The sequence below is a fragment of the Dromiciops gliroides genome, chromosome 3 (genome assembly GCF_019393635.1).
Source record: "Dromiciops gliroides isolate mDroGli1 chromosome 3, mDroGli1.pri, whole genome shotgun sequence".
NCBI classification, from domain to species: domain Eukaryota; kingdom Metazoa; phylum Chordata; class Mammalia; order Microbiotheria; family Microbiotheriidae; genus Dromiciops; species Dromiciops gliroides.
In genome coordinates, this window is record NC_057863.1 from 653,897,755 (window position 1) to 653,925,425 (window position 27,671).

A 27,671-nucleotide genomic window follows, 5' to 3' on the forward strand; every position below is an offset into this window, starting at 1 on the left:
TTTCTTTCAGGAGCTGAGCAGGGATTTTATCTCGAACCTGCCCTCTGGTTCTAATAGACACCTACCGAAGCTATGGACAAGGATCATCCAAAGAGCACAGAATGAATACCAGATCATGCCTGTGGGAAAACACATCCAGGCATTGGGGTTGACTGAGGGGTAAGGAGTACACAGATTCCGATCATTATCCCTGATTTTCCAAGTTAAAATACCTTTCCCCTGTGTTGTCTCTTTCCTCCTATAGACTATAAGCTCTTTGAGGACAGGCCCTGTCTTGCTTTGGTATTTGTACAACCTTTCAGGTCTCTAGGTCACTGTCCAAGATTGGACATGACTTGGTAAAGGGAGTATATTCAGGAAGTAACTATCTTCTGTCCGTAGAGCTGCGCATCTAATGTTCTTTCGTTCGTTCTTCGTTCATTCCAGCGAATTCATGCAATTATCTTAGAGAAGAAGACATGAACTGCACGTCTCCTCTCAAGTCCAAACATGTGCAGGAAAGACCCAAATGCTGCCCGTGGCAGACAGGGTTCAAGACACGCGCGCCCTCTCCCAGAAACTCTTCGGTAGATTATCTGACCCACTGGGCAGTGCGCCTGCTCAGAAATAAACCTTCGGATTCCGTTTCCCGCAGCTGTACTCCATTTCCCAGGAGCACCTTGGAACCTGTCTGCGCCGCTCACGGTTCTTGAGCACTCGAAGGATTCTGGGAGTGGTAGTTCCACAGCTTGGTGCAGTGGGAGTTTCGCTACCTTGAAGTGAATGGTGGAATAGGTGAGTGGGTGCGCCCTTAGTGGGGGGTCCCTGTAGTACTTATGTGGGCCTCAGGGCCAGGCCTAGACTGTGTTGGTGTATTGCGATCGGCCTGGGGCCCCAGCTACGTCTGTGTGCATGCTAGGGGGCAGCTGCCAAGGACAGGTTGGGGAGCCACGGTACTCCTTACGCCTCTTCCCTGCCTCTCCAGGGGGCCGGGGGGGGGGCGAGGATATGCGTGTTCACGCCTTTCCATCTCCTTCCTCGCGCCTGCGCAGTCCTGCTTCACAGCGCGGGAGTTGGGGGCCAATAATGCTGTGGACTCCGCGCTTCCTGTTTGGGCCTTGCCCCCAGACCTGGTGGGCTTGGAGCTCAGGTGAGCGCCCTCCACGTGACCCGGCAGGTGCTAGATGGAGGTGCCTGAGTGAGCCCCACATCTAATCTAGATCGAGGGAGCTGGGAAGCATCCCTGTACATAGAACGCCTTACTTAGGATTCTGCGAGCCCTGCGTTCAAAGCCCATCTCAGACACTTAGTAGTGGTGTGACCCTGGGCAAGTCACTAACACTCTCTCAGCCTCAGTGTCATTAGCAAAATGAGGATAATAATAGCACCTCCCATCGGGGATGTTGTGAGATTGGAATGAGATAACAGATATCAAGTCTGCAGACTTTAAAAAGCGATATAAATGCTAGTTCTTATTATAATTTCCAAGGACCAACTGTGCCACTCTAGAGTTTTTGAGTGGAAGTCACAGGATCTCCCTTTCTCTCATGTGGGTGCACCGGCCCTGGATTCAGTAGTACCTGAGTTCAGATCCGGCCTCAGACACTTGACTTACTAGCTGTGTGACCCTGGGCAAGTCACTTAACCCCCATTGTCCAGCAAAAACAAAAAACAAAAAACCCTTTTCTTTTGGGGTATTTTTTGTTTGTTTGTTTTGCAGGTGATGAGGGTTAAGTGACTTGCCCAGGGTCACACAGCTAGTAAGTGTCAAGTGTCTGAGGTCAAATTTGAACTCAGGTCCTCCTGACTCCAGGACCGGTGCTTTATCCACTGCACCACCTAGCTGCCCTCATAAAATACCCTTTTCTTTTTGCCATGGGGAGTGGGTAAGGTTTGAATGACATTTCTTATTTGGCTTCGGACATAGCTGATTCCTTTGGTATTCTTACTGGGCAGCCAGCCAACTTACCTAAAGTCTTTTCATGTTTGTCCCTCACGATTTCTTTCTCATCCCTTAGCATGACTCTGCCTTTCATTAAGAAAGGTGAATAGAAGAGGAGGAGGCAGCAATGACTTCTGTGTTTCTGAAGGCCAAGTGCCAGGTGAGATACAGTTTCTTTCCTCTCTCCTGAAGTGCCGTCTTTCCTCCAAGTATAGATATATTTCTTTTCTTTGCTCCTGGACTTTCCTGGTTAACAGTGTCCTGTTCTGGGACCTGAGCATTGATTATTCTCCCCCAGAAGACTGGCTATTTTAAAGAATGATTTAGAGTTCAGAAAGCTTATAGATCATCAGAACTCAAAGGAATTTTGCAGTCTAACTTCTTTATTTAGTACATGAAGAAACTGATTTTTTTCCAGTACTTTTGCAGTGTCTTTTATTTATTTATTTATTTTTGGTGGGGCAATGAGGGTTAAGTGACTTGCCCAGGGTCACACAGCTAATAAGTGTCAAGTGTCAGGCCAATTTTGAATCCAGGGCTGGTGCTTTATCCACTGCACCACCTAGCTGCCCCTTTTTGGTTTTGTTTTTGCAGTGTCTTTTAAAGGAAGCTCCCTTCTGGCCTAATCACCTCATATATAGAAGCTCAGAATTTCATATGAACAATGGGACATCAGAGGTACCTAGTTCATAAAGTACATGACCAAGAATCACATAGATAACATATCATTCTGGACTTTGGCATGACCTCTGCTTTTTAAAATGTATTCATTCATTTATTTATTTTTGCATATATTAACATTGTTATCTTTCCCTCTCACACCCCCCCCACTGAATATTGTTTCTCCTCATGCCTTCAGTGTCTACTCTTGTCTACTTAATATTCCTTGTATTCAACAGTCTCCACTGTCTCTCTGCTTCTAAACAAGTTTTTTCCCTTTCCTGTAATATACTGTCCTTCACTTCCATATCCCAAAATCCCCGGCTTCCTTCAGAGGAGTCAGCCACCGACTGCAGTAGTTGGTGCTATCCTCCCACAAATATCCTTGTCTTTACTCAGTATGTTCTATATATCTCTATCTCCAACTCCATCTTTGTCATCTCTATCTGTCTGTCTGTCTATCTATCTATCTGTCTGTCTATTGTTAAGGGCTAAAATTCTAGCTAAACTGTCTAAAATATCTAATGAGTGGTCGCCAATAAATTATAAGCTTTATCAAGAGTTAGACTTTTAAGCATTTATTAAGGAGAATAAGAATTTGGTAAAGAGAGAGAGAAAGGCCTAGATTCCTATCTATTAAAGGGAGAGCACATTTCTAGCTCCCTTCTCCGCCAGCGTCCTCAGGAAAGAGCCCCAGAGTCAGCGCCAGTCTCTTCCTTCCTCCTCCCACTAGTCCGCGTCACTTCCTCCCGCCAAAGAAAAGACTCCTGGTCTTGCCCTCAAAGACCTTCACTTCATGGGCAGAACTCTTCTACAGTAAGTCTCCAGCAGGTGGCGTCATTCCAATCGTTACAGTCCCCCCTGTTGTTCCTCAAGAAACAAAATGTTTCCTTGACGGAACAGTAATAAGAATATAATAACTATTGCTAACTAATAATATGTGAACAACAATATAGAAAAGGAAGAGAGGAAAGTTTTGTCCAGAGGGGCGATTTTTTTTTGTCCTCATGAACTGACGTTTTGACATTGGTCTTGCAAAGGGAGGGACTCTGCAGAGAATACATGTTACAGATGGTGTATATTATAACAGAAAGAGAAAAGAGAAGAAAAACAACAACAAAACAAAACTGTTCATTTAAAGTCTCTGAAAGTCTTTTCTCAGATGTCCTCTAGGTGTAGTCGTGGAATGGAAGTCTTTTCAGGGGTTGATGTGTGGATGCTGGTAATCAGCCAGGAAAATTTCCTACAACATTGAGCTTAACACAACTTTAAAATAGCTTTGTCAATAATCAAATCAAACAATGAAAGTTCTCAAAAACATGTCTAAGGGAATTCAGAATCTTGGTTGTTACACATGAAACATATAATAAAACAAAAATTGAAACATTCTTTAACATTAATATTAATATAGTTCCCCCCTATGGAGGGCAATTGAGAAGACAATTGCTGCGATATTAATTATTAAAAATAATTTTTATCTTTGTTTCATCACTTTTTGCATCATCTGCCTAATCATCCTCATGCCATCATGAGAAATTAAAAAATCTAATATAATTGGTAACAGATGTCAAGGCCAAATTCAACACTGTTATTCATCATGACATCTGAGATAATTATGGGGGTTACCATAAAAGAACAGAGAAACGATGGGATATGAGCGTTCCCACACTTGAGCAATATGTACTGCCCATACAGTATGCCAGGCTTAAAATAGGTGGATGGAATATATGTCCATGCCACCGAACATATTGGAGGAAACTGAGTCAGACTTAATCAGATGCATGGGATTGAGATGTCCATGGCATCAGGCATATAGGAGGGAGCATAGAAGCCAGGTGTAGAAGTGAGATGGGTGGGATCAATACTTCCAGCCATCTGTACAATATTGTGGGGAAAAATAAAATAAAATATTAAACCAAGAGAATCCAACCTCAACATTAGTCAAAAGCCGTTCCCTCGGCCATACCTTGACTTCATGCATGTCTCCCCTCATGTGACAGTTCAGTGTCTGCTCTTGCATGTATTCCTCTTGTGATTGGATGGCATCTTGGCCAACTGGCATCTGATAACTCAGAATAAAGGCAATTAATGTCTTAAATGATAAGTTCCCATAATCCAAGTCTCATATGGATTTAAAATTGAGGATAATAAATGATTGCAAAAAATGTGAATACATCTTGACTCAAAATATAATATATAATTATGCAACAATTTCAAATAATACCCTTTTTTTTACTTAGTATACTATTACTTTTGTGAAAAATCAGAACATATTTAAATACAAGTTAAAGCACAACAGAATCTCAAAGAAAACTTTTTTTAAAAAAAGAAAACTTTTACAAACATTCCCCTCTTTTTTTTTTTTTTGGAATATGCTTATCAAAATTAATACTTCTAGAATCAATTTACACTTGCCATGGCAACCAATTTGCCAGGGAAATGCTTTAAAGAGTTTGATCAAATAATCAGTTGAGGAAAAAAATAACAAAAACAAACAACTCAGATTATGGGAGCACAATACTCCTAGAATTAACATTGTATTATGAAATCAAAACCATCTTGCAATTTTTCAAAATTAGATAGATAAACGAATAGAAGAAAATACACATGGAACAATAAAAGACAATGAAATTCAAACTAAGGAAGTCTAAATGAATGTGAACTTAATAAGAATATTATAAAATATAAACTTGATCACATGACTATTGTAAAAGCTTAAGTATAAAACACAATCTCAAAAGCATGAAACTCTCTATGAAAATAAACCCATACCATTAATTTCAAAATGTATATGTAATAGCATAGAAATCCTATGTAACCTCTGAACTGATACTATTACTCTGAGTGAATTCAGAACATTTTTGATTCCAATATCTAAAATCCCCAATACTCATATCAATACCTTGCTGCTTACTTCTACATTTCTGTAAAATATATACCCTTCCATGGCAAAAGAAGCGGAGTCTTGAACTGTGTTGATGATTGTCATTCTTATTCGGCTTAAGTTTTTCTTCTTTAACCCCTCTATATTGTCTGTCAGTCTTTTCACCATACAAATGCTTTATAAGATTACTTATGAAAGACAAAAGCAGGTTAGCAAAATTATGAACAAAACGAGCATATCTGGAATTTAAAGGGTTTCTAAGGTTGTCTCAGAAGCACAGCCAGGCTGGGGAAGGGCTGAGCCTGAAGCTGCAAATGTAGTTAGAGAAAGTTGCGCATGTGCATCAGATCTCTGGACTTCCCAGGCAGGGGTAGCAATGGGCTTGGCCATGGGAGGAGTAGAGGGTGGGGTCTGGAGAGGAGGGGAGGGACCAGCGCAATTTGAATCAGACTTGATTTTGAACTCAGGCCTGGATTCCTCTTCCCCCACTTTGCCTCCAGGTGCTAGGGGATTAAAAGAGGGTGGGTCATTGCCTCCAGGCATGCAAAATTAAAGCAACAATTAGTGTTAGAACTGGGAAAAACTGTAGGAATCTCTTCAGGTTTCTCTGAAAAAGCATGGTTGGGAGAGCGAGAGATATTTCCTTGTGTGAGTAAGTTGCTGGCTCTTTTAACAAAAATAAAAAGAAAAATAGAAAATCCACAAAAACAAAGCATTAACATGATCTTATCTCCCATTTGTCTGGTTAAACAGACTAAAATCAAAAATAGGATAATTAGGGAGTTTAAAAGGTCCATTCGAAAAAATTTAAAGGAAAACACAGCCAGTACTGCCAGTACTTAGCAGTTAAAGGGAGAGGGTAGAGAAAATTTCTTACCCAACCAGAAGATCAGAAGAAGACTGAGGTTTAGCTTTCCTCTTTGTGGTCAGCCATCCGTTAAGGGCTAAAATTCTAGCTAAACTGTCTAAAATATCTAATGAGTGGTTGCCAATAAATTATAAACTTTAGCAAGAGTTAGACTTTTAAGCATTTATTAAGGAGAATAAGAATTTGGTAAAGAGAGAGAGAAAGGCCTAGATTCCTATCTATTAAAGGGAGAGCACATTTCTAGCTCCCTTCTCCGCCAGAGTCCAGAGGAAAGAGCGCGAGACTGAGCGCCAGTCTCTTCCTTCCTCCTCCCACCAGCCCGCGTCACTTCCTGACACCAAAGAAAAGACTCCTGGTCTTGCCCTCAAAGACCTTCACTTCATGGGCAGAACTCTTCTACAGTAAGTCTCCAGCAGGTGGCGTCATTCCAATCGTTACACTATCATCTATCTATATTACTTATGTGTATGTATACTGTTTTCCCTCAGTAGATAGATTGTAAGCCCATTTGATTTTTGTCTTTATATGTCCAGTGCCTGGCGCATAATAGATGCTAAATAAATTTTTGGTGGTAGCTAGGTGACCCAGTAGATAGAGTGCCTTGCTTGATGTCAGGAAGACCTGAGTTCAAATCCAGCCTCAGACACTTGCTAGCTGTGTCATCCTGGGCAAGTCTCTCAATCCTATTTGCCTCAGTTTCCTTATCTAATAAAATAAGCTGGAGAAGGAAATAGCAAACTACTCCAGTGCCTTTGCCAAGAAAACCCCGGATGGGGTCACAAAGAGTCTGACACAGTGGAAGGAAGGGAGGGAGGAAGGAAGGAAAGAAAGAAGGAGAAAAGGAGAAGAGGGGAGAGAAGGAAGGGAGACGAGTTTATGAGATGCCTACTAAGTTCTAGGCGCTTTGCTAAATGCTTTACAAATATCTCATGCAGTCCTCAAAACAACCCTGGAAGGTAAGAGCTATTATTATCCCCATTTTACACTTGAGGAAACGAGGCAAACAGAAGTTAAGTGACTTGCCCTGGGTCATACTGCTGTTATCTGAGGTTGGGTTTGATAGGCCATCTTGACTCCCAGTTCAGTGCTCTCTCTGTCCACTGAACCACCCAGCTGCCTTTGGAAGGAGCCATCCAGTCAGATGGAGAGGCAAGGGCAGAGGATGCTTCCACTCTGTGAATTCTAGGGCTGGAGTGAGCCTCTGGGATGAAGAGAGTCCTATAGTAGGGAACGTCTGGGAAGGTCTGTGCTGAAGGGGAGCTGATTGTGGATTGAAGCTGAAGGTCTGGGAAGAAAAGGAATTTCCAAGTCCAAGGCTGGCAACCCTTAGGAGGGTGATGACAGGAGTGGGAATGATAAACAACCCTTATGAGGGTGATGGCAGGAACAATACAGAAGGCAAAAAAGGCACCAGGTACTGAAGTCATTTAGGGAGGTGGGGGATGCCAGCAAAGAGTAAAGAACATATGTAGAATGGAGATACTTTTGTAGACTTAGAAGAAAAAGAAATGGAGACAGGGCAGCTAGGTGGTGCAGTGGATCAAACTCTGGCCTGGATTCAGGAGGACCTGAGTTCAAATCTGGCCTCAGACACTTGACACTTGCTAGCTGTGTGACCCTGGGCAAGTCACTTAACCCTCATTGCCCTGCCCTCCCCGCCAAATAGAGAGAGGCTGGTAGATCTGTGACCTCTAGCACAGGAGCAAGGAATAGGCTTCCTTTTTCCTAGTGAGTTCTGATGAATGAGATGGGGAGACCTTCATGGCTGAGGGAAACCTCTCCCAGGACCAAGCTCACTTTGAATCTGGTGTAGTTTAGAAATAGCCAGGTGTTTGGTAAAGTGAAGAGATGGAGGTATAAAGCTTCAGAATGAAAGGGCGCTCTCCCCTAGTGGATGGAGACTTCCAGTGGCCACAATGGAAAATAAAAGTGAGAATGGGAGAAGCAGACTGCACTTATAGACGTCCTTCTCTGCATCACCATGACCAGAAGGCAGGCCTTTATTCCTGTGAACCTGGAGTATTGCGGGAGTGCCCCAACACATTTTTTTTTTTTTGGTGAGGCAATTGGGGTTAAGTGACTTACCCAGGGTCACACATCTAGTAAGTATTGTGTCTGAGGCCAGATTTGAACTCAGGTCCTCCTGACTCCAGGGCTGGTGCTCTATGCACTGCGTCACCTAGCTGCTCCCCCAACACGTTTTGACTCCTCTTCTACCATTCGGTCCATCCTTCATCCTGTGGTCAGTTTGATCTTCCTTAGGCACTGCCCCAGTGCGACAGCACTTCCTCCCTCGGACGTTATAAAACATTTGTTTGGCACGTCTCTTGTACTCTTCTCATGTTTCATTTTATATGCTTGTTATTTGTGCAGATGTCATTCCCTATAATATGGTGGGGTAGGTGAGGGCAGGGATGACGCTTTTATCTTTTTACCCCATCAAGGATCTGTTTCGTTGCTCTTTGCCTAGAGTATGTAATGTGGGCTCTTTAAGGTGTTTATGTAATTAACTGCTAGAGAATTCTGTACTGTGGGAATCTGACTTAGGAAGGTGATGGTTTGGGTGAGAGATCTGGGTCACATTACTGACAGGAGTTGGAGAGAACAACCCCCTAAATACACAATTTATTTTCTGTTGAATTCTGCTCCAAACTTAGTGACCAGTGATGGAGCATTGTGGCTACGTTGATCTGTTTAGAAATTCATGTGTACAATGTGATTGCTGATGTCAGAGCTGTGTATCTAATAACAGGATGTGTATTGATCATGAGGCAGCTGGGAGGCAAAGTGGATAGAGTGCCTGGCCTGGAGTCAGGAAAATGTCTATTGCTGAGTGACCTCAGATACTTAGTAGCTTTGTGATCTTGGGCCAGTCACTTAACCCGGTTTGCCCCAGTTTCCTCATCTGTAAAATGAACTGGAGAAGGAAGGGTCAGACCACTCTAATATCTTTGCCAAGCAAACCCCAAACGAGAGCGTGAAGAATCAGATACAATTGTAAATGATTGAACAACAAAAATATTGATTATATTTGTGCTTGAGGAGAGCATTAGAGTGGAGCTCCTAGCTGGCTTGGGGCACACTTTGGGTAATGGTTTGTAAGGGTGAATTTGAACAGGCAAGTAAAACTTTATGTTGCTGAAGCACAAAATAAATGAGTTCTCAGTAAATAGGCAGTGCAGAATATTCAAAATGATCAGTGCCAGTGCTGAGACCTCTTGTCAACTTCACATCTCCCTGATGGTCCATGTAACAGGTGGTCTTTGGTAGAAAAGAAACGTATTTGTTTCAGAAACAACTGACGTTCCAGGATGTGGCTGTCGACTTTACCCAGGAGGAGTGGGAGCACCTGGACCCAGCTCAGAGGGCCCTGTACAGGGATGTGATGCTGGAGAACTATAGGAACCTGGTCTTACTTGGTAAGGAAGGCTTTCCTTGGTAAATCAGAGCCTGTCCATCGGGGTGTGCGCATTCTCATTTGCTCAAGGCTGTGGTGTATCTGAATTGTTTACGAGAGTTTGGGATGATTTTTAGTAATGTAAGAAGATTCCTAAATCCTCTGAGGTCAAGAGCCAGGAGGTTTCTGTTTCCTGGTCCCAAGTGACAGGACTTTTCTTTTCTAAATTGGAAACCTACAGTTTTATTCTGCTGATTCTGAGTCAACACTCTCCCTACTCTTTAATCACCCTGGGTTAAAGCTTATTCAGCAATGTCCTGGTGCACAGACCCTGAAGATAAGAACACTCCCATTTTCTTCACAGGGAGTGGGTCAGGTGGCCTCAAGTTGATTTGGGGGCCAAATTAATTTTGACTCCTTCCCTCCCACCCCCCACCCCCCACTGCGCCGTCATACTTCCTATAAGTGCAATTGAGAACATATCTCAGAGGTCCTTTGTATTGCGTTCTGTCCATCTTTTATTGAAAAGGAAAGAGCCTAGGATTGTGTGGTGAGACAACTCAACCCTAAGCCCTCTCCCATTTCTTTCCCCATGAGCAGGGCTCCTTGTTTTTCAACCAGATGTGATCCACCAGTTGGAGAACGGTGAAGTACTATGGATACCAGAGGGAGAGGTCTCAAGAAGCCCTTGTTCAGGTGAGTGAGTGGCAACCAAGCAGAGACACTGAAAGGAACATCCCAGCTCTTCAGTCATGGGACAGCACCTGCTAGAGTCTGTAGAGCAGCAGTGTCCCCCAAACAGAAAGGGGGACCACTGCTCCCTTCCTAAGGATCCCTGCAGGCTGTGCATTGACTCAGCTTTAAGAGATATGCTATCTATGTTTTATTATATTTTTATTTACTTGGTTAACTATTTCCCACTTACATTTTAATCTGATTCATGCCACACTTGGTATTTTAGGGGCTCCCTGTGGCCCATGTTTGACACCTTTGATGTAGAGGACCCTGTCTGCCCAGCATTTCCCTGGGAACTTGGAAGAAGGGATGAAATAGGCAAGTGTGGCCTCACTGATATATCTTCATATTTCTCTTTAGTAAAACTCTTTCCTGATATCTCTCCCCTCATTTTCCTCCATTCTCCAACCTTCACCTATGCACAATGATTTGCTCCTTTGATTTCCTGCTTCTCTTTAGTCCTTCATTCGTTTGAATTCAGCAGCATTTATTATATTCCCACTTCTCAGGATGCTTTTCTTCTCCTTTCAAATTCACAAAGTCTGAACTGGTTTGTTTGTTGTTTTTTCCTAAAAGAAAAGAAAAAGAAACACCTTTGCTTGATCCTGTTCTCACATGTTAGTAAGTGCCAGAGCTGAGAATCCTGCCCAGGCATTCTGACTTCTTAGGGGTTTTCCTCAGAGTCACACCGGAAGTCAGTGGAAGAACTGGGATTTGAACCCAGGTTTTCTGACCTCCTGATCTTCTACAACCTTTTCATAGTATTTAGCAAATTTTAATCCTTCATGAAATTATCTCCTTTCCAGTTGAGACACTGTCCTTGCCTCTCGAATTGCTTCATCCTTGCTTTTTAAAATTGTCTTCTCCATCCACCAAACCTTCAGTCCCAAGTTCTGCCTATGTCTGTCACTCTGTCTTCACCCTCTGTTCTTATCTCTATGATTCTTTTTTTATTTTAAACTTTTTTGTTTGTTTTTGCGGGGCAATGAGGGTTAAGTGACTTGCCCAGGGTCACACAACTACTAAGTGTCAAGTGTCTGAGGCCAGATTTGAACTCAGGTCCTCCTGAATCCAGAGATGGTGCTTTATCTACTGCATCACCTAGCTGCCCCCTATCTCTATGCTTCTTCAGACAAGTCAGCTATCCTCAAGTCTTTTACTATCCCTTTTATGGTTGGGGTTCCCAAATTCACATCTTCATCCCTGACTTCATTCATTGGCACTTAGTTCTTTGTTTGTATTTGCCATGTCTTTTTTCTGCAAACACGGGATTTCCCAAAGGTAGCCAATGAGGCCTCACACACATTGGTGAGTTAGAGAGGTATCTACCACAAGCATGAGAAGACTTCCCCCTCATAATGGGTGGAAGAGTTTGTTCCAATGGCCATGAAGGCACCTGAAGTAGGCGCCGTGGAGCACCTAGAGCTTGGTCAGACATTGACGATGCCAACGTCATCCACTGCATCCTTGGCACCACCGGCCATCTTGACTTTTGTCCTGCCAGTGGACTTGGTGAGTCTGGAAGAGAGAGTGAGGCTGATGGCTTTGTGCAACCGTGTCTCACTTAAATCCATTTTACCCCCGAGTCAAGACATCATTCAAGATGCCACTGGTCGTCTTTGAAAATGAAGGAGGGGCAGCTAGGTGGCGCAGTAGATAGAGCACCGGCCCTGGAGTCAGGAGGACCCGAGTTCAAATCCGGTCTCAGACACTTGACACTTACTAGCTGTGTGACCCTGGGCAAGTCACTTAACCCCAATTGCCTCACCCCCAAAAAAAGAAAATGAAGGACAACTGGGGCAGCTAGGTGGTGCAGTGGGTAAAGCACTGGCTCTGGATTCAAATCACTTAACCCCCATTGCCCTGCAGATAAAAAAGAAAAAAGAAAGAAAATGAGGGACAATCATTTCTCAAACCAAAATCATCTTTCCCAAACATGGCTCCCTCCTGAATTTCTCCAGCCTGCACTCACTCTGATAAATCAATATTTTCCCAGACGAAGGCAGCTATGCTGTTAAAATTCACTCTTGGGATGCTGGGGGGAAATGCTGATGGGAATAATGTTCTCTTCCTGTGCACAACTCTAGTGCCTGAGCCCCCGATACTGTGCTTCCTATTTAACAAATCAGCCAAGATGACATCCTTAAATCTTTATCAGAAACATTTACTAAACAAAAGGTAAATAAGGAAAATTAGACCTACCCACCCATCCACACACCTGTGCCACACTCTCAGAGCAGCCCCCTTAGTGACTGAGAAGGTACAAACTTACAGAATCGTAGGTAGTTGCATGTGAGTAAGGGACACGTGTGGCCGGAGCAACGCATGACTCTGAACCAGGGGCCTGGTTGTCCTTTTTCTCTTTCAGGTAGTCAGCTCTTCGGTCTATTTAAGGGCAGAATGGTTCTTCTTTGGGGCCTCTCGGCTCTCCTGCTGGTCAGGGCTTCTTCTCTCTTCGCTGTTCTTCTGGGCTGCCAAGACAGTGTTAAGCTCTCTCAGTTAAAAAGAAACCCTAAATCTGAGATCTCTAGAACCTTTCCTGGCCTGCTGTCTTGCCTGGGCTCTGAGCCATTTCTACCTGTAAGACAGGTAGATGGAGGAACAGGGAAAGGTAGAACCTTGCTCCTTTGGGTAGCAAAAACTGCCCGCCCCTCACCCATCAGCTTTTCTAAGCAGCCAATGACAATGCAGATTCTAAAGTCTTCTCTCCCAGACCCACTAAGGCCTGCCCTTGACCAAAACTATTCTAAAAGAGGGTCCCTTGTGTGAAATGGCTCACATCTGTCTTACGGTGAGGAACCAAAATCCATATTTCTGTCAGACAAGTCACAAGTCAGCAAAATACAGCTATTCGACAGTCATCAAATAAGTGGTTCTTGTTATCTGGATTTTTTCCCATACTTTCAGTCTTAAAGTCCTTATCAGTCATATATAAATTAGATGTTAGGAAAAAGGATACTCGAGCCATCTGAGTGAGTATCCTTTCTCTGGAGCCTGCTTTTTCAGTGTTTCTCATGCAACATTTTGTAAGGGCACAGGATTTGTAGGGGGCAGACTGTCTTGCCACCTATACCAAATGTAAGACCAAATGTTGGGGGGCTGATCTGTTCTGCCCGGATATGTCGATTGCAGGGACACAGGCCCTCTGAGACAATACTGAGATGCTGAAGAAAGAGGGGCCCAAGCCAGCCTGAAGGTAAATGTATGGGGTAGATTATTGGGATTAATTGGGTTGTTCAAGGGCATTTAATCATGAGACTCAGTGCTCAGCAGTAGGAGGACAGAATGGTATGATGGATCCCACCTAACCCCAGTGAGGCCAGGTATTATATAGAAACAGAAAAAAGAAGGTATATAGCCAGGGATGAGCCAGGAGCACGTGCAAGTGTTCCCATGGGATAATCAAAGCTTTTTTTTTTTTTTGCTAATTACCTTTACTCAAGGTAGTTTACATTTTTTTGTGGAATCATGGGTGATGTTTCCACTCTAGATACCATAATACACATTTTTGTTTCTATCTCAGCTGATAAAATTACCCAGTCAGCAAAGGGCAACATCTTAAATGCTAAGATAAGCCATATATTCATTCAACAAGCACCTACCATGTGCTAATCAGCATATAGATACACACATACATATATACATAAATATATCCCTATACATACATACACATACATACATATGGTTTTGGAGGTTTTTTGGTTTGTTTGTTTGTTTTTTTAGTGAGGCAATTGGGGTTAAGTGACTTGCCCAGGGTCACACAGCTAGTAAGTGTTAAGTGTCTGAGGCTGGATTTGAACTCGGGTACTCCTGACTCTAGGGCTGGTGCTCTATCCACTGTGCTACCTAGCTGCCCCAATACATATGTATGTACATAGACTTGGTATCTCTTCCTCCAGCCCTCTCTCTATGGTATCGTGCTCCGTTCTGGACACCATGTTTTAGGAAGAACACCGATGAGCTAGCGAGTGTCCAGAAGATGCCCGCCAGAATGGCAAAGGGCCTCATGTTCATGTTATGACACGAGGATCAGCTGAAGGGAGATGGGATGTTGAGTCTCCATTGAACAGATTTGATTTGGACGAGGTAGGACATGAGAGCTGGTTTCAAGTACCTTCTCCTAAGAAGGTGGGTGGAAATTACAGAGAGGTACATTGAGGCTTTATTAGGAAAAGTTTCCTAGTGGAGCTCCCCCAGAGTGAAAAAGGCTGGGGAAAGTGAGGTCCCTGTCATTGGGATGACCATTTGTTGATGTTGTCATTGTTCCATCATTTTTCAGTCATTTCTGACTCTTCATGACCCCATGTGGGGTTTTCTTGGCAGAGATATTGGAGTGGTTTGCCATTTCTTTCTCCAACTCATTTTACAGATGGGGAAACTGAGGCAAACAGGGATAAGTGACTTGCCCAGGGTCACCTAGCTACTAAGTGTCTGAAGCCAGGGGGCAGCTAGGTGGCACAGTGGATAAAGCCCTGGCCCTGATTCAGGAGGACCTGAGTTCAAATCCAGCCTCAGACACTTGACACTAGCTGTATGACTCTGGGCAAGTCATTTAACCCTCATTGCCCTGCCAAAAAAAAAAAAAAGTGTCTCAGGCCAGATTTGAACTCCAGGTCTTCCCGATTCCAGCCACTGTGACACATAGCTGCCCCCAAACATTTTTTGAGTATGTTGTAAAGGGGATTCTTAATTAGATATGAGTTGACTATTTGGACTCTGAGATCTCTTTCAGCTTAGAGATTCTGTAATAATGTCAAGTTATTCTCCCTAATGATAATAATTGACATTTATGTAGCACTTTAAGATTTGAATGGTGCTTAACAAATATTTTTTCTTTACAACAGTATTGTGAAATAAGTGCCAGTATTATTCCCATTTTACAGATGAGGAAACTGAGGCTGGCAGAGGTTAATTGACTTTTTCACAGTCATTCAGTGAAGTGCTGGAAGCAGGATTCAGTTCTAAGTCTTCCTGTCTCTGAATCTAGCTCTTTGTTACTCCTTTCTTTATTTTCTATAATAATATTTAATTTTATTTTCCCAATTACATGTAAAGACCATTATAAACATTTAATAAAAAAATTTCGAATTCCAATTTTTTCCTTCCTTCACTCACTTCCCCCCTCCCTAAAATGGTAAGCAGTTTGATAGAGGTTATACATGTGTAATCATGCAAAACATTTCCATATTAATCATGTTGTAAAAGAAGACACAGGCCAAAGGAAAAAAACACAATCAAAAACCACTCCTTTAAAAAAAAGTTTTATTAGCAATCCATCTACAGAGAGAGAACTGATGTGGTATCTGAATATAGATGGAAGTATATTCTGTTGTTGTTGTTGTTAGTGTAAGGGCCAAATTTAGTATGGGGAGAGTTAATTGGGCAGCTCACTGTAATATTGGGCTAAAAAAGGAGAAAAAACAAAGCAGAGTTTATTAATGGGAACAAATTTAAAACACAAGTAAGGTCAATAGAACTAGGGACAATGAAAAAGGGAATAGGGGAAGGAAAAAAAATATGACCTGCAAACTCACCACCACCTGGAATCAGCAGTTCCAAAGAGAACCAGCTGCACAGCATCTTACTCCCTCTCCCTCGCGCACCAGAGTGCCCTCTCCTCCCTTCTCTCTCCCAGAAGCCCCCTCTCCCACAGGAAACAGGGCCGTCCACACACACAGCCCCTAGCTAATTGGCTGGCAGCCCTGATTGACAGAACTAACAGGCAGCTCTACAAACACAAGCCACCCAGCTTCCAGATGCTGAAAACCACCTGACTTGTCCTCACCAGGCTTCTCGTCATGGCAGGGCTTCCCTACAATATCTCTCCAGTAGGGGGTGGTACTCCAATTCTTACATTAGTTCCTTTTTCTAAAGTTTTTTTGTCTGCTATATTTTGCATGACTGCACATGCATAACATATTGAATTGCTTGAGTTCTTAAGGGGGGGATAGGGAGGAAGGAAGAGAATTTGGGGCACAAAGTTTTAAAAATCAATGCTACAATTTGTTTTTACATGTAAGGTGAGGAAAATTCTAAAATTTTAGAAATTTTATTAAGATTTTCTTTTGGGGGGGGCAGCTAGGTGGTGCAGTGGATAAAGCACTGGCTCTGGATTCAGGAGGACCTGAGTTCAAATCCAGCCTTAGACACTTGACACTTACTAGCTGTGTGACCCTAGGCAAGTCACTCAACCCTCATTGCCCTGCAAAACAAAAACAAAAATACCCAAACAAAGATTTTCTTTTTTTTTAAGCTTCACTGTTGTATCCCAATAAACTCTTTACCCTTAGTCACCAATAACACCCTCCCTTGTTACAAGTACAATCAAGTAACAAGCCATTACATCTGAAAAACATCAGCCTTACTCTGCACCTGTTGCCCATTACCAGTTTACCAATAGGAGGGTAGTACAGTTGACCCTTAAAGTTCTTGGAAGTTGGTTCTACTTGCTTTGTTCTGAAAGAGAAGACAAATGAAAAGTCTCTGAATTCTTCAGTCATCATTTCTTGTGGTACATAGTATTCCATTACATTCATATAATATAATTTGTTCAAGTGTTCTCCAAACAGTGAGAACCCACCTCCAGTTCTTTGCTATTACAAAAAAAAAATGCTGCCATAAATATCTTGTTTATATCCCATCTTTCCCTCTCTGACCTTCTTGGTATTTATGTTTAAATAAATATTTATTAAGTACTTACTATGTGGCAGGCATTGGGATAAGCTCTGTAGAAGGGTTAAAGAATCTGAACGGTTTATGACCTTTTTAGTATGATTTTAAATTGTTTTTGGAACCCCCTGAAGTCCTTTTCCTCAGGAACCTTACTCAGCAATTTACAATTTCTTTTTGTCTAATGTTCAGTCTAAATGATTCTGTTTCACTTTCATGGTCCTTAATGGCCAGTCTGAGTACCTCTCTATACTTTTCATCTCAACATTCTAATTTCTGCTGTAGCCCTATTCTTGCTTTTTATGCTCACTCCTACTTACCACATTTTTTTCTTTCCATGCTGTTGCTGTTGCTCCTGCCCCTATGAAATAGCATCTGCTTGTTTTCTGTTCTCATCTTTTCCGCTACCTCCTTGATTTTATAGCTTTAGTTGATGATTCACAAACATCCATTAGCTATGCTGAAAAAGGAGCAATAGCAGCTGTACTCTCTCCTGTTAACAACTCAGAAACCCTGCCTTTTCCTTGTCCCAACATGGGAGAAATGATTCACTAGACTGCGAAGCTCCCAATGGTGGAAGTAAACATAGCTCTCCTTTATAAGAAGGAAAGATATAGTATAGTCCAGTTAATTTCTACTCTTTATTAATTTTAATATCAGTTAGTTGATATTAATTAACATATATTTTAATCAAGTTATACATCTTTTGAATTTAAATTAATTTATCATTTTATTTATGATTCATTTTAATGACATTATTATATTTTTTTGTTAATAGAAGTTATCCATAATAATATGGTGATTAAGGTTTATAAAATACTCTCCTCACAACAGGCCCATGAAGACCACAGTGTAAATCTTCTTTTTCCTTCTTGTCTTCTTGACAAGACTGAGCCTAATGATTTGTCATGGTCAAACATCTAGTAAATTGGAACTCAAATCCAGACTTTTGACTTGATGATCAATACTGATTTAATCATGCCAACTACTTTGTTTAATTTGTTTTTCTCTTTTAAAAAATGTATATGTTTTATCCTATTCCATTTGTACACCATTATTTGTTTAGACATTCCTCAATTTATAGGGAATGCCTGAACTCCATTGGTTTCCTATTTCTTTGATCTCTTTGGATAACAGGTCTAGTAGTGATCTCCTTAGGTGAAGGGATATGTATAGTTTAGTGACTTTGGGGGCATAATTCCAAATTGCTTTCCAGAATGGCTGCACCAATTTTTGGCTCCTCTAGCTGTGCATCAATGTGCTTGTTTTCCCACATTCCATGCATTATATTCTGTGTTCCATTTCCAGTGTCTCCCAGTTTTGCTAAGAAGGAAATATTCAGCAGCCTAATTTTTCTTCTAGGCTCAGCTTCAGCATCGTCTCTTCCTTGAAACGTTCTTTAGAAAATCAGTCAATAAACATAAGCATCTACTGTGTGCCAGGCACTGTACTAAGTATTAGTGATACAAAAAGAGGCAAAAGACAGTCCCTGCCTTCAAAGAGCACACAATATAATGAAAGACCCCAGATATTAGTGATCTTTTCTTCCTCTAATATTCTTAGAGGTTACTTGCTGAGTGAATGGATCTCCCCTTTACCTCCTTTATTCCCTTATATTATCCATTATAGAGGTCTGTGTGGTTTCTCCCCAATAGAATGTAAACTCCTCGAGGGCAGAGACTGCTTTTTTCCCCCCTTTATCCTCAGCATCTAACATAGCAGGCAATTAAAAAAACACTTGCTGAATGTTTATTTTCCTTTTACTTTGAATTAATTTTAATCTTTACTGAATTGACTTTCTGACCATAAACAGACACCTGATACAGGAACGACTGATTCCCAAATCAGTAACAAGTTGTTTCTTGTCAAAATTTAATTGATTTCATGTTTTTTAATAGTGTTTGGTGTTTGTCATCAGTGCTTCCTAGTTCTTGTCTCAAAAAAGTATTCATGGTCCATAAGTATGAGACTTATTTTTGTAAAATCCATCTAAGATTTTGATCTCTTTCATTCTTTATTCCTGAAATATATATATATATATATATATATATTGGGGGGGGCAGTGAGGATTAAATGACTTGCCCAGGGTCACACAGCTAGTAAGTGTCAAGTGTCTGAGGCTGGGTTTGAACTCAGATCCTCCTGAATCCAGGGCTGGTGCTTTATCCACTGTGCCACCTACCTGCCCCCCCTGAACCATATTTTTAAGCATGATTTCACCATGCTCACCTATATCAATCATTGCATTGAATCACCAGCTAGAAAAATGTTTATGGATTTAATTTGGAGGGTCTTCTTGTTGTTTTCAGGGAATTTCTTTCTTCAACCTCTGTAACATATGGTTATTCAATTATTTACATGTTTTGGTTTATTTAACTTTTTTGCAAATAAGTTATTATGAGCATTGGAACATGAGATGCTGAAATGTCCCATGATATAAGTTTCTTATTTCCTTTGGTTACATGATGAAGCTCAGTCCCCTCTTTTTCTTTTCTAAGGAGAATGTGAGCCATTTTGAGCAATTCTGCCTTTTCACTCTCATTTGTGATCAACCCATTTACTCCAAGCACAGGTCATTTCCTTTCTCTCATTTTCCTCTTTTTAGTCCAATATATAGCTTTAAAAAATTTAAAGCCTGGGTTTTGCTGTCTTGCCCACACAGAAAGTACAGGGGCTATTCAGAGGCCCCATCCCACTATTTATTGGTACAGGAACTTGACCTGCTCAGCTTTGGACTTGGACCAGTTCAACACTCCTTAGGCAATCTGGTGTCCTGTTGCTTCTGGTGATTCACTATATTGTTGATGAACTTAACGCAAACACCTGATCTTCATAGTCCACTGTTCTTCAGAATTCCCAAGCTCAAGCAAGACACCAGCCTCAGTTTCTCCAGTAGCATATGCTTCCATGCCTCACTTGAAAAACTTTCATCCTTTTCTTTTCTTTTCAGCACAGTTTATTCCAATATTTAGCATTCTGGGAATTATTCTCACTGGACCATGACATGCTATTATATTCATTCCTTGTTATCTGCCCTTAGTTTTGTCTCCTATACTAATTGTTTTAAATTCTAAGTTGGTTGTTGAGTTCCCCAGGTATACAAAACAGCCACTTTAGACAACTTCCCTTTTACTTCCATATTGTAATCACTTCTTGTGCCTTCAGAAGTCTAATTTTCAATCCTTTATGACTTGTTTTCCCTTCTAGAATTTTTAAGTCAAGGGATCCTACCTATTTCTACTTTGAACACTTTGAATTATGCTTTTCTAAAATCTAGTGTGTCAGACTTTGAGGATTCTTCCTTTCTTTTGACAGGAGTGATTGCCTACCCCTAAGATTCCTATCATTCCCATCCTAGCAACAAATTTCTGCCTATTGTTGGAAATCAGATCCAGAATGGAATTATCCTTATTGGTTCCTCTACCTCTTCAAAATTATCATTAAGCCATGTAAAGAAATAATTAGGGGCAGCTAGGTTGGCGCAGTGAATAGAGCACTGGCCCTGGAGTCAGGAGTACCTGAGTTCAAATCTGGCCTCAGACACTTAACACTTACTAGCTGTGTGACCCAATTGCCTCACTAAAAAAAAAAAAAAAAAAGAAATGATTATATTAACTTCTCTGTTTCTAGTAGAGAGAGGGGGCTCCAGCATCTTAGATGTCCAGGTGATGGTGTCCCCTGTCACCATATCCTGCTTGTCTCTGTGTCACCGTTGGGATGTTTCCCAAAGTCTTCATCTATTTCATTGTTATCTCTAGATGATCTCCAGTATACTCTGATAACAATGTTGCTTCTGTTTCTGCCTCCATGGGTATTTACCTCAATGATTTCTGCCATGCTTCCCACCATTTCTATGTGCATATCATCTTAATATCTATTGCTACTCTCTCTCCTCTTTTACTTGTCCTGTTTAATTTAAGTGAGACATGCCTTCAAATAGCCATTTTCAGTAATTTCAAAGATATAGAGCTGAATGGGATCTCAAAACTTATCTAGCCCAATCCCTAATTTTACAGAAAAGGCAACCGAGACCCAGAGAGGTTCTACTTATGACTCTCTTCTTAATCCATTTTTGTCATCCTTAATTGGTCAAATTTGCATCCTTTAGTTAAAATCTTCACCTTGCTTATTACTTACTACTTTGTGCATTTACATGTAAACATCTAAAGCCATGGGTCTTATTATTGAGATTATCTTGAGATACTTGAACAAATATGTTATTGAAATCTCAGTACCTAATGATTTGTCCAGCATCCCCTTTATCAATGAAGAGAAACAAGTTTTGTTTTGCAGAAGTTGTTCTTCTTGAACCCATTCTGGGTCTTTATGAACAATTCCTCATGCTTACTAACCATCTGATTGATGATAAACTCAAAAATTTTGCCAATCATTGGCATCAGGCTTCAGGCATCTTATATGTAATCTGTAAAATTAATTTCCCCCTTCTTAAAATGTAGGCATTTTGCCCATTGTAATGACTCCAAGATGGTAGAATACTGGGAAAATGATGAGATCAGCCACCTTAGAGAATTTCCATGAATGACAATTAAGAAGTTAATTATGTAGACTGTTATTTAAGGTAGCATGGTGGTTTGTTAGTATTCCTACCCTAATTTATTCCTACCCAACTTAGTCTTCAATTTACTTTGAACCTTGTTTGCTTAATATTTGCAAGTTCAGTAATTCCTCTTCATGGAGAAAACAGTCCAGAAAATGACAAATTTTTAAAATAATAATAATACATTTATTTATTTAGAATTTTCCCCAAGTTACATGTAAAAACAAATTTTCACATTGAGTTTTTAAAACTTTGTATTCCAAATTCTCTTCCTCCCTCCCTCCCCATCGCTCCCTAAGAAATCAAGCAATTCAATATAAGTTAACAATTTTTAATAGTTAATAATAGTTTCCTTTCTCCCCCCACCCCGCAACCAGAATAGTAGCTTAATACTTTTTTGTTTCCTTCAGATTCTCTCATTCAAGAGATGTGGCATGAAACGGAGTCAGTTCCAATACAGGGCATTTCTATGGGAGAACCATCCAAGGAAGGATTTGCAAAGGATAATCCTAGGGATTGCAAATTGACAGGATACTGGGAATATGATATCAGGTTACAAAGGCAGAAGGAAAACAAGGCAAAAAAATCCAGAAAAATGACCATCAGTCACGGTGGTAATAGACTTGAGAGAAATTCCAGTCTCAGTTTAAACCTTCCACAACAGAGAATTTCTAAAGGAAAAAGCATTTCTAAACATGGTGTCCATGGGAAGAACTCAAAGAAGTTTTCCAATCTCCTTAAGTGTTATAAGACCTCCTCAAATAAAAACTATTGTAGATATAATACATGCAGGAAGTCCTTCAGTTACCATTCAGACCTTGGTCAGTATCATCGACCAGTCTTTGGAGAAAAACTACATGGGAAATTCTTCCAGAAAACCTCACTTTGGAAGCATGACAATATCCTTTCTCAAGAGAAATCTTTTGTATGCAGTGATTGTGGGAAGGCCTTCATAGAGAAAGAAAGGCTTACAGAACATAAGAAAATTCACACAGGAGAGAAAAACTTTGAATGTAATGAGTGTGGGAAGACCTTCTGTTACCCATCAAAACTTACCCTACACAAGAGGATTCATACTGGAGAGAAACCTTTTAAGTGTAATGAATGTGGGAAATCCTTCATAGACAAAGGAAGACTTAATGCACATAAAAAAATTCACACAAGAGAGAAACCCTTTGAATGTAATGAGTGTGGGAAGGCTTTCTGTTACCGATCAAGTCTTATCGGACACAAGAGAATTCACACTGGAGAGAAACCCTTTGAATGTAATGAGTGTAGAAAGGCCTTCTGCTACCCATCAAGTCTTACTCTCCACAAGAGAATTCACACTAGAGAGAAACTCTTTGAATGTAATGAGTGTGGGAAAGCTTTCTGTTATCCATCAAAGCTTATTTTCCATAAGAGAATTCATACTGGAGAGAAACCCTTTGAATGTAATGAATGTGGGAAAGCCTTTATAGATAAAGGAAGACTTACTAAACATAAAAAAATTCACATAGGAGAAAAACCCTTTGAATGTAATGAGTGTGGGAAGGCTTTCTCCTACCCATCAAAACTTACTCTCCATATGAGAATTCACACTGGAGAGAAACCCTTTGAATGCAATGAGTGTGGGAAGGCCTTCAATTGCAAAGCAAGTCTTACTAAACATAAGTTAATTCATACTGGAGAGAAGCCCTTTGAATGTAATGAGTGTGGGAGAAACTTCAGGCAAAGCTCAGCACTTAGGAAGCATCAGAAACTTCATACTGGAGTTACTCTACATAAGATGTTTCATCCTGGAGAGAAGCCCTTTCAGTGTAATGCGTGTGAGAAGGCCTTCAAACACAAAGCAAATCTTATTGAACACAAGTTAGTTCACACTGGAGAGAAACCCTTTGAATGTAATGAATGTGGAAGAGGCTTTCGGAGACGTTCATTACTTAGGAGGCATCAGAGACTTCATACTAAAGAAACTATATTACATTAGTGAGTGTAGGAAAGCAATGGCAACTTCACACATCAGGGAAACCCTTTGAATGTAATGACTCTGGGAAGGCCTGTAGCACCAGTTACTTCCCTGCAATGAATTTGCAATGGAGAGTAACCTCTTCAATGCAATAAATGTGGGAAAGCTATCTGCAGTGCTAATTTCTGGCCACCTATTGCCATGCTGCTGCCCCCACTCCACCCTCCGCTTTGGTCTGTTCCTCCAGCCTGTGCTCCTGATTTGTGAGAATTCACCTCATCCAGCTCCACTTAGATCCAGCACCACACTGTTCTCTGGGCATCTTCTGCCAAGCCTTTGACTCTTCTCTTCCCTTTTCCTTTCCATCTCTAAGTCTGAATATTCATTAGTTGCACACAACTGTTCCTGAAAAGGACAAGCGACTTCCTAGATCACAACACCCCTCCCTGGTTGTTGTTCCCCTGTATATGTTGTCTTTCACGAGAATGTAAGCTCCTGGAGGGCAGGCTGTCTTGCTTTTTGCACCTGTATCGCTAGCACTTAGCATAGAACATGACACATTGGAAACACCTTAGAAGCACATGGTCATTCACTCCTTCCTTTAGGAGTCACAGAAAACATCATACCAACAGAAACAGCACCAAGGGAATGAATTATAGGAGAGGCTTTAGCCACAATCCATCCTTTAGGAATCAGGAAAAAACAAACTAGTGAGGAACAGTGTCAATAAATGAATGTGGGAAAACTTTTTAGCAACAACTTATGCCTTCTGAGCCATTAGAGGACTGATGTTGGAGAAATCATATGAACATAATAAATTTGGCATGGCTTTGAGTAATCTTTCCTTAAGGGGGCCATCAAGGGATATTACAAAATGGGAATTGAAAGGAACCTGAGGGGCCCTCTTATCCAATCTATGCCTGAATAGGAATCCTACTATAAATACATGAAATGTGCCTGAAAACCTGTAGTGAGGTAACTTATTCACCAGGAGCTTATTTTGGCATGTGGTGTAAGGGATTGGTCAAAAACTAATTTTTGCCAAACTACTTTCTGGTAGAAGGCCACATTTTTTTTAATGGAAGGAGAGGTTCCTTTCTGATTTATGGTTTAGGGGTAAAGTCATAATAAAATACGGGCCAGGGGGGCAACTAGGTGGTACAGTGGATTAAAGCAATGGCCTTGGATTCAGGAGGACCTGAGTTCAAGTCTGGCCTCAGACACTTAATATTTACTAGCTGTGTGACCCTGGGCAAGTCACTTAACCCTCATTGTCCCACCAACAAAAGAAAACCAAACAAAAATGGGCTAGAAAAAGTCATAAAAACAAAAAATAGATAATTTTGATGACCTAAAGTTAAAAGCAAAAACATTTTAAGTAGGCTAATAAAATAACCTTATTTGAAAAAAATCTCATCAAATAACTCATAAGAAGTCTGATATCCAAGATACATAAGGGATTAGTACAAATGTATAAGACCAAGAGCTGTTGTTCCCCAAGAGATAAATGATAACTGGATATGTAGTTTTTCAAAGAAGAAATGCAAATGATCAACAACAATATGAAATTATTAATTTTATTTTGCCCAGACATCATTTAATTGATGTGGGAAACACCTTCCACAGATGCAGACTGAGGTTTTGTAAATTATAGTCTTAATTTCAGGAACACAGAAAGGTTAAGTGACTAATGCATGATTTCACAGAGTCAGAGGCAAGATTTGAAACCAACATCTCCCTAAGGATAGCCTTACCCTCTTGCTACTACATACTTTTGCCTCAGTCAACTAACGTTTATTAAATTCCTACTATGTACTAATCACTTGTGGGCACAAAAAAGCAAAAGATATTTCCTATAATTCAGTAGTTTACAATCTAATGGGGGAACCGTCATGCAAACATCTATGTAAAAATACAGGATAAATTTGACGTCATCGACAGAGCCAAGGCACTAGTACTAGAGGAGATTGAGAAAGATTTCTTGCTGAAGGTGGGACTGTAGCTGACATGTGAAGGAAGCCAGGGAGGCCTAGAGACAGAGATGTGAAGGGAGAAAGTTCCAGGTGTAAAACGTAGCCAGTAAAAGTGCCCAGAGTCTGGAAATGGAGTATCTTTGCAAGGAACAGCAAAGAGACCAATATCACTGCACTGAAAAACATGTATGTTGATGGAAGGAGACGGGGAGAGGAGGGGTGTGAGTTAGTGTAAGCTATGAGACTTTCGTATGAAAAAAATACTCCACATTTTTTTTCACATTTATACTAATAAGAGAAATTAAGTTAAAATTACTATGAGGGTGGGGCGGCTAGGTGGCGCAATGGATAGAGCACCAGCCCTGGAGTCAGGAGTACCTGAGTTCAAATCCGGCCTCAGACACTTAACACTTACTAGCTGTGTGACCCTGGGCAAGTCACTTAACCCCAATAGCCTCACCAAAAAAAAAAAAAAATTACTATGAGGTTCCACCCTACACTCATCAAATTGGCAAAGATGATTACATGTGGAAATAGTTGTAATGGAGAACCCATGAGAAGACAGGGACAATATTACACTATCAGCCTTCCCACACATTGCATTGATTTAAGCCCTCTGGACACAGGCTATAAAAGAGTACAAGTACAATGAATTGTTTATGCCCTTTGACCCAGTGATGTCATCACAGGCAGAAAATATAAAAATATTTATAATATCACTTTTCTGTGATAGCAAAAAAGTAGAAACAAAGCAAGTATCCATCAGTTGGACGATAACTATATCTTGTATGTTCAGTTATTTGTATGTTGACTCCTACATTATGATGTGAGAACTCCTTAAGGGATGGGATCATATTTTTGCCTTTATACTTAGCACAATGCAGAAGTAAATCCTGGTGACTGAATTTTGACCTATGAATGTAATGGAGTATTGTGGCATAAGAAATGATGAATAAAAGTAATCTGGAGAATTTTGAAAAGACTTGTATAAACTTAGGAAGACCAAAGTAAGTAAATCTAAGAGAACAATATGAATAGTGAACACAATAATATAAAGGAAAATTCTTAAAAGATATCAGAACTCAGTTCAATGCAATAACCTGAAGTATTGATAAAAAAAAACAAAACATACCTTTCTCCTCATTAGAAGGGGATTAATGACAGGTGTGAATCAGTCAATTAACAAACATTTATTACATGCTTACTATGTTCTAGGCACTATCATGCTATCACACATGGCTAATCAATCTCTTTGTTACCAAAGGGTTGTATTGGGGGAAAGGTGGGTTATTGGAAAATAACAGTGATTCTTTTTTAAAAGACTTTCAGGGGCAGCTAGGTGGTGCAGTGGATAGAGCACTGGCCCTGGAGTCAGGAGTACCTGAGTTCAAATCTGGCCTCAGACACTTCACACTTACTAGCTGTGTGACCATGGGCAAGTCACTTAACCCCAATTGCCTCACAAAAAAAAAAAAAGACTTTCTAGTGATATATATCTCATTATCTCCTGAGGCAGCCCATTCCACTTTTAGATAGCTCTAATTGTTTGGACATCAAACTGAAAGTTCATTTACATCTATTACTACCTTCTTTTTTTGTTGTTGTTTTGTTTTTGTTTTTTTAGTGAGGCAGTTGGGGTTAAGTGACTTGCCCAGGGTCACGCAGCTAGTAAGTGTTAAGTGTCTGAGGCCGGATTTGAACTCAGGTACTCCTGATTCCAGGGCCAGTGCTCTATCCACTGTGCCACCTAGCTGCCCCTCACCTTCATTCTTTTTTATTGTTGTCTATTTAGAATTTTATTTTCCCAAATTACATGTAAAAACAAATTTTGACATCAATTTTCTAAAACTTTGTGTTCCTAATTCTCTTCCTCCCTCCCAACCCCCAAGAACTCAAGGAATTCAACATAAGTTATACATGAGTAGTCACGCAAAACAATTCCATGCTAGCCAGGTTGTGAAAGAAAACGGACAAAAACAAAACTTCAGATAAAGGAATTAACAAAAAAGTATGCTTCAATCTGTGTTCAGATACCATCAGTTCTTTCTCTGTAGATGG

At 40.8% G+C, this 27,671-nt stretch overlaps 1 protein-coding gene across 2 annotated transcripts; it reads left to right on the forward strand.

The window, feature by feature from the left end:
- Positions 1-724: 724 nt before the first annotated feature.
- On the forward strand, positions 725-24,809 carry LOC122749822 (zinc finger protein 2 homolog). Of its 2 annotated transcripts, none has more exons than XM_043996374.1 (5): positions 725-774; positions 1,998-2,081; positions 9,626-9,752; positions 10,331-10,426; positions 22,103-24,809. In XM_043996374.1, exons 2-5 carry the CDS (start codon positions 2,049-2,051, stop codon positions 23,659-23,661), a joined length of 1,815 nt encoding a protein of 604 aa, XP_043852309.1. In that variant the 5' UTR covers positions 725-774; positions 1,998-2,048; the 3' UTR covers positions 23,662-24,809. The 2 variants fall into 2 exon arrangements, with proteins under 2 accessions (XP_043852309.1, XP_043852310.1); XM_043996375.1 differs by lacking the exon at positions 725-774 and adding an exon at positions 1,059-1,129.
- The last annotated feature ends 2,862 nt before the right edge of the window (positions 24,810-27,671 follow it).

Bases quoted from the DNA above. Each gene is read 5' to 3' on its own strand.
- LOC122749822 (XM_043996374.1), top strand. From the start codon at position 2,049: ATGACTTCTGTGTTTCTGAAGGCCAAGTGCCAG. The intron at 2,082-9,625 runs GTGAGATACAGT...TATTTGTTTCAG, and splicing joins TTCTGAAGGCCAAGTGCCAG to AAACAACTGACGTTCCAGGA. The intron at 10,427-22,102 runs GTGAGTGAGTGG...TGTTTCCTTCAG, and splicing joins CTCAAGAAGCCCTTGTTCAG to ATTCTCTCATTCAAGAGATG.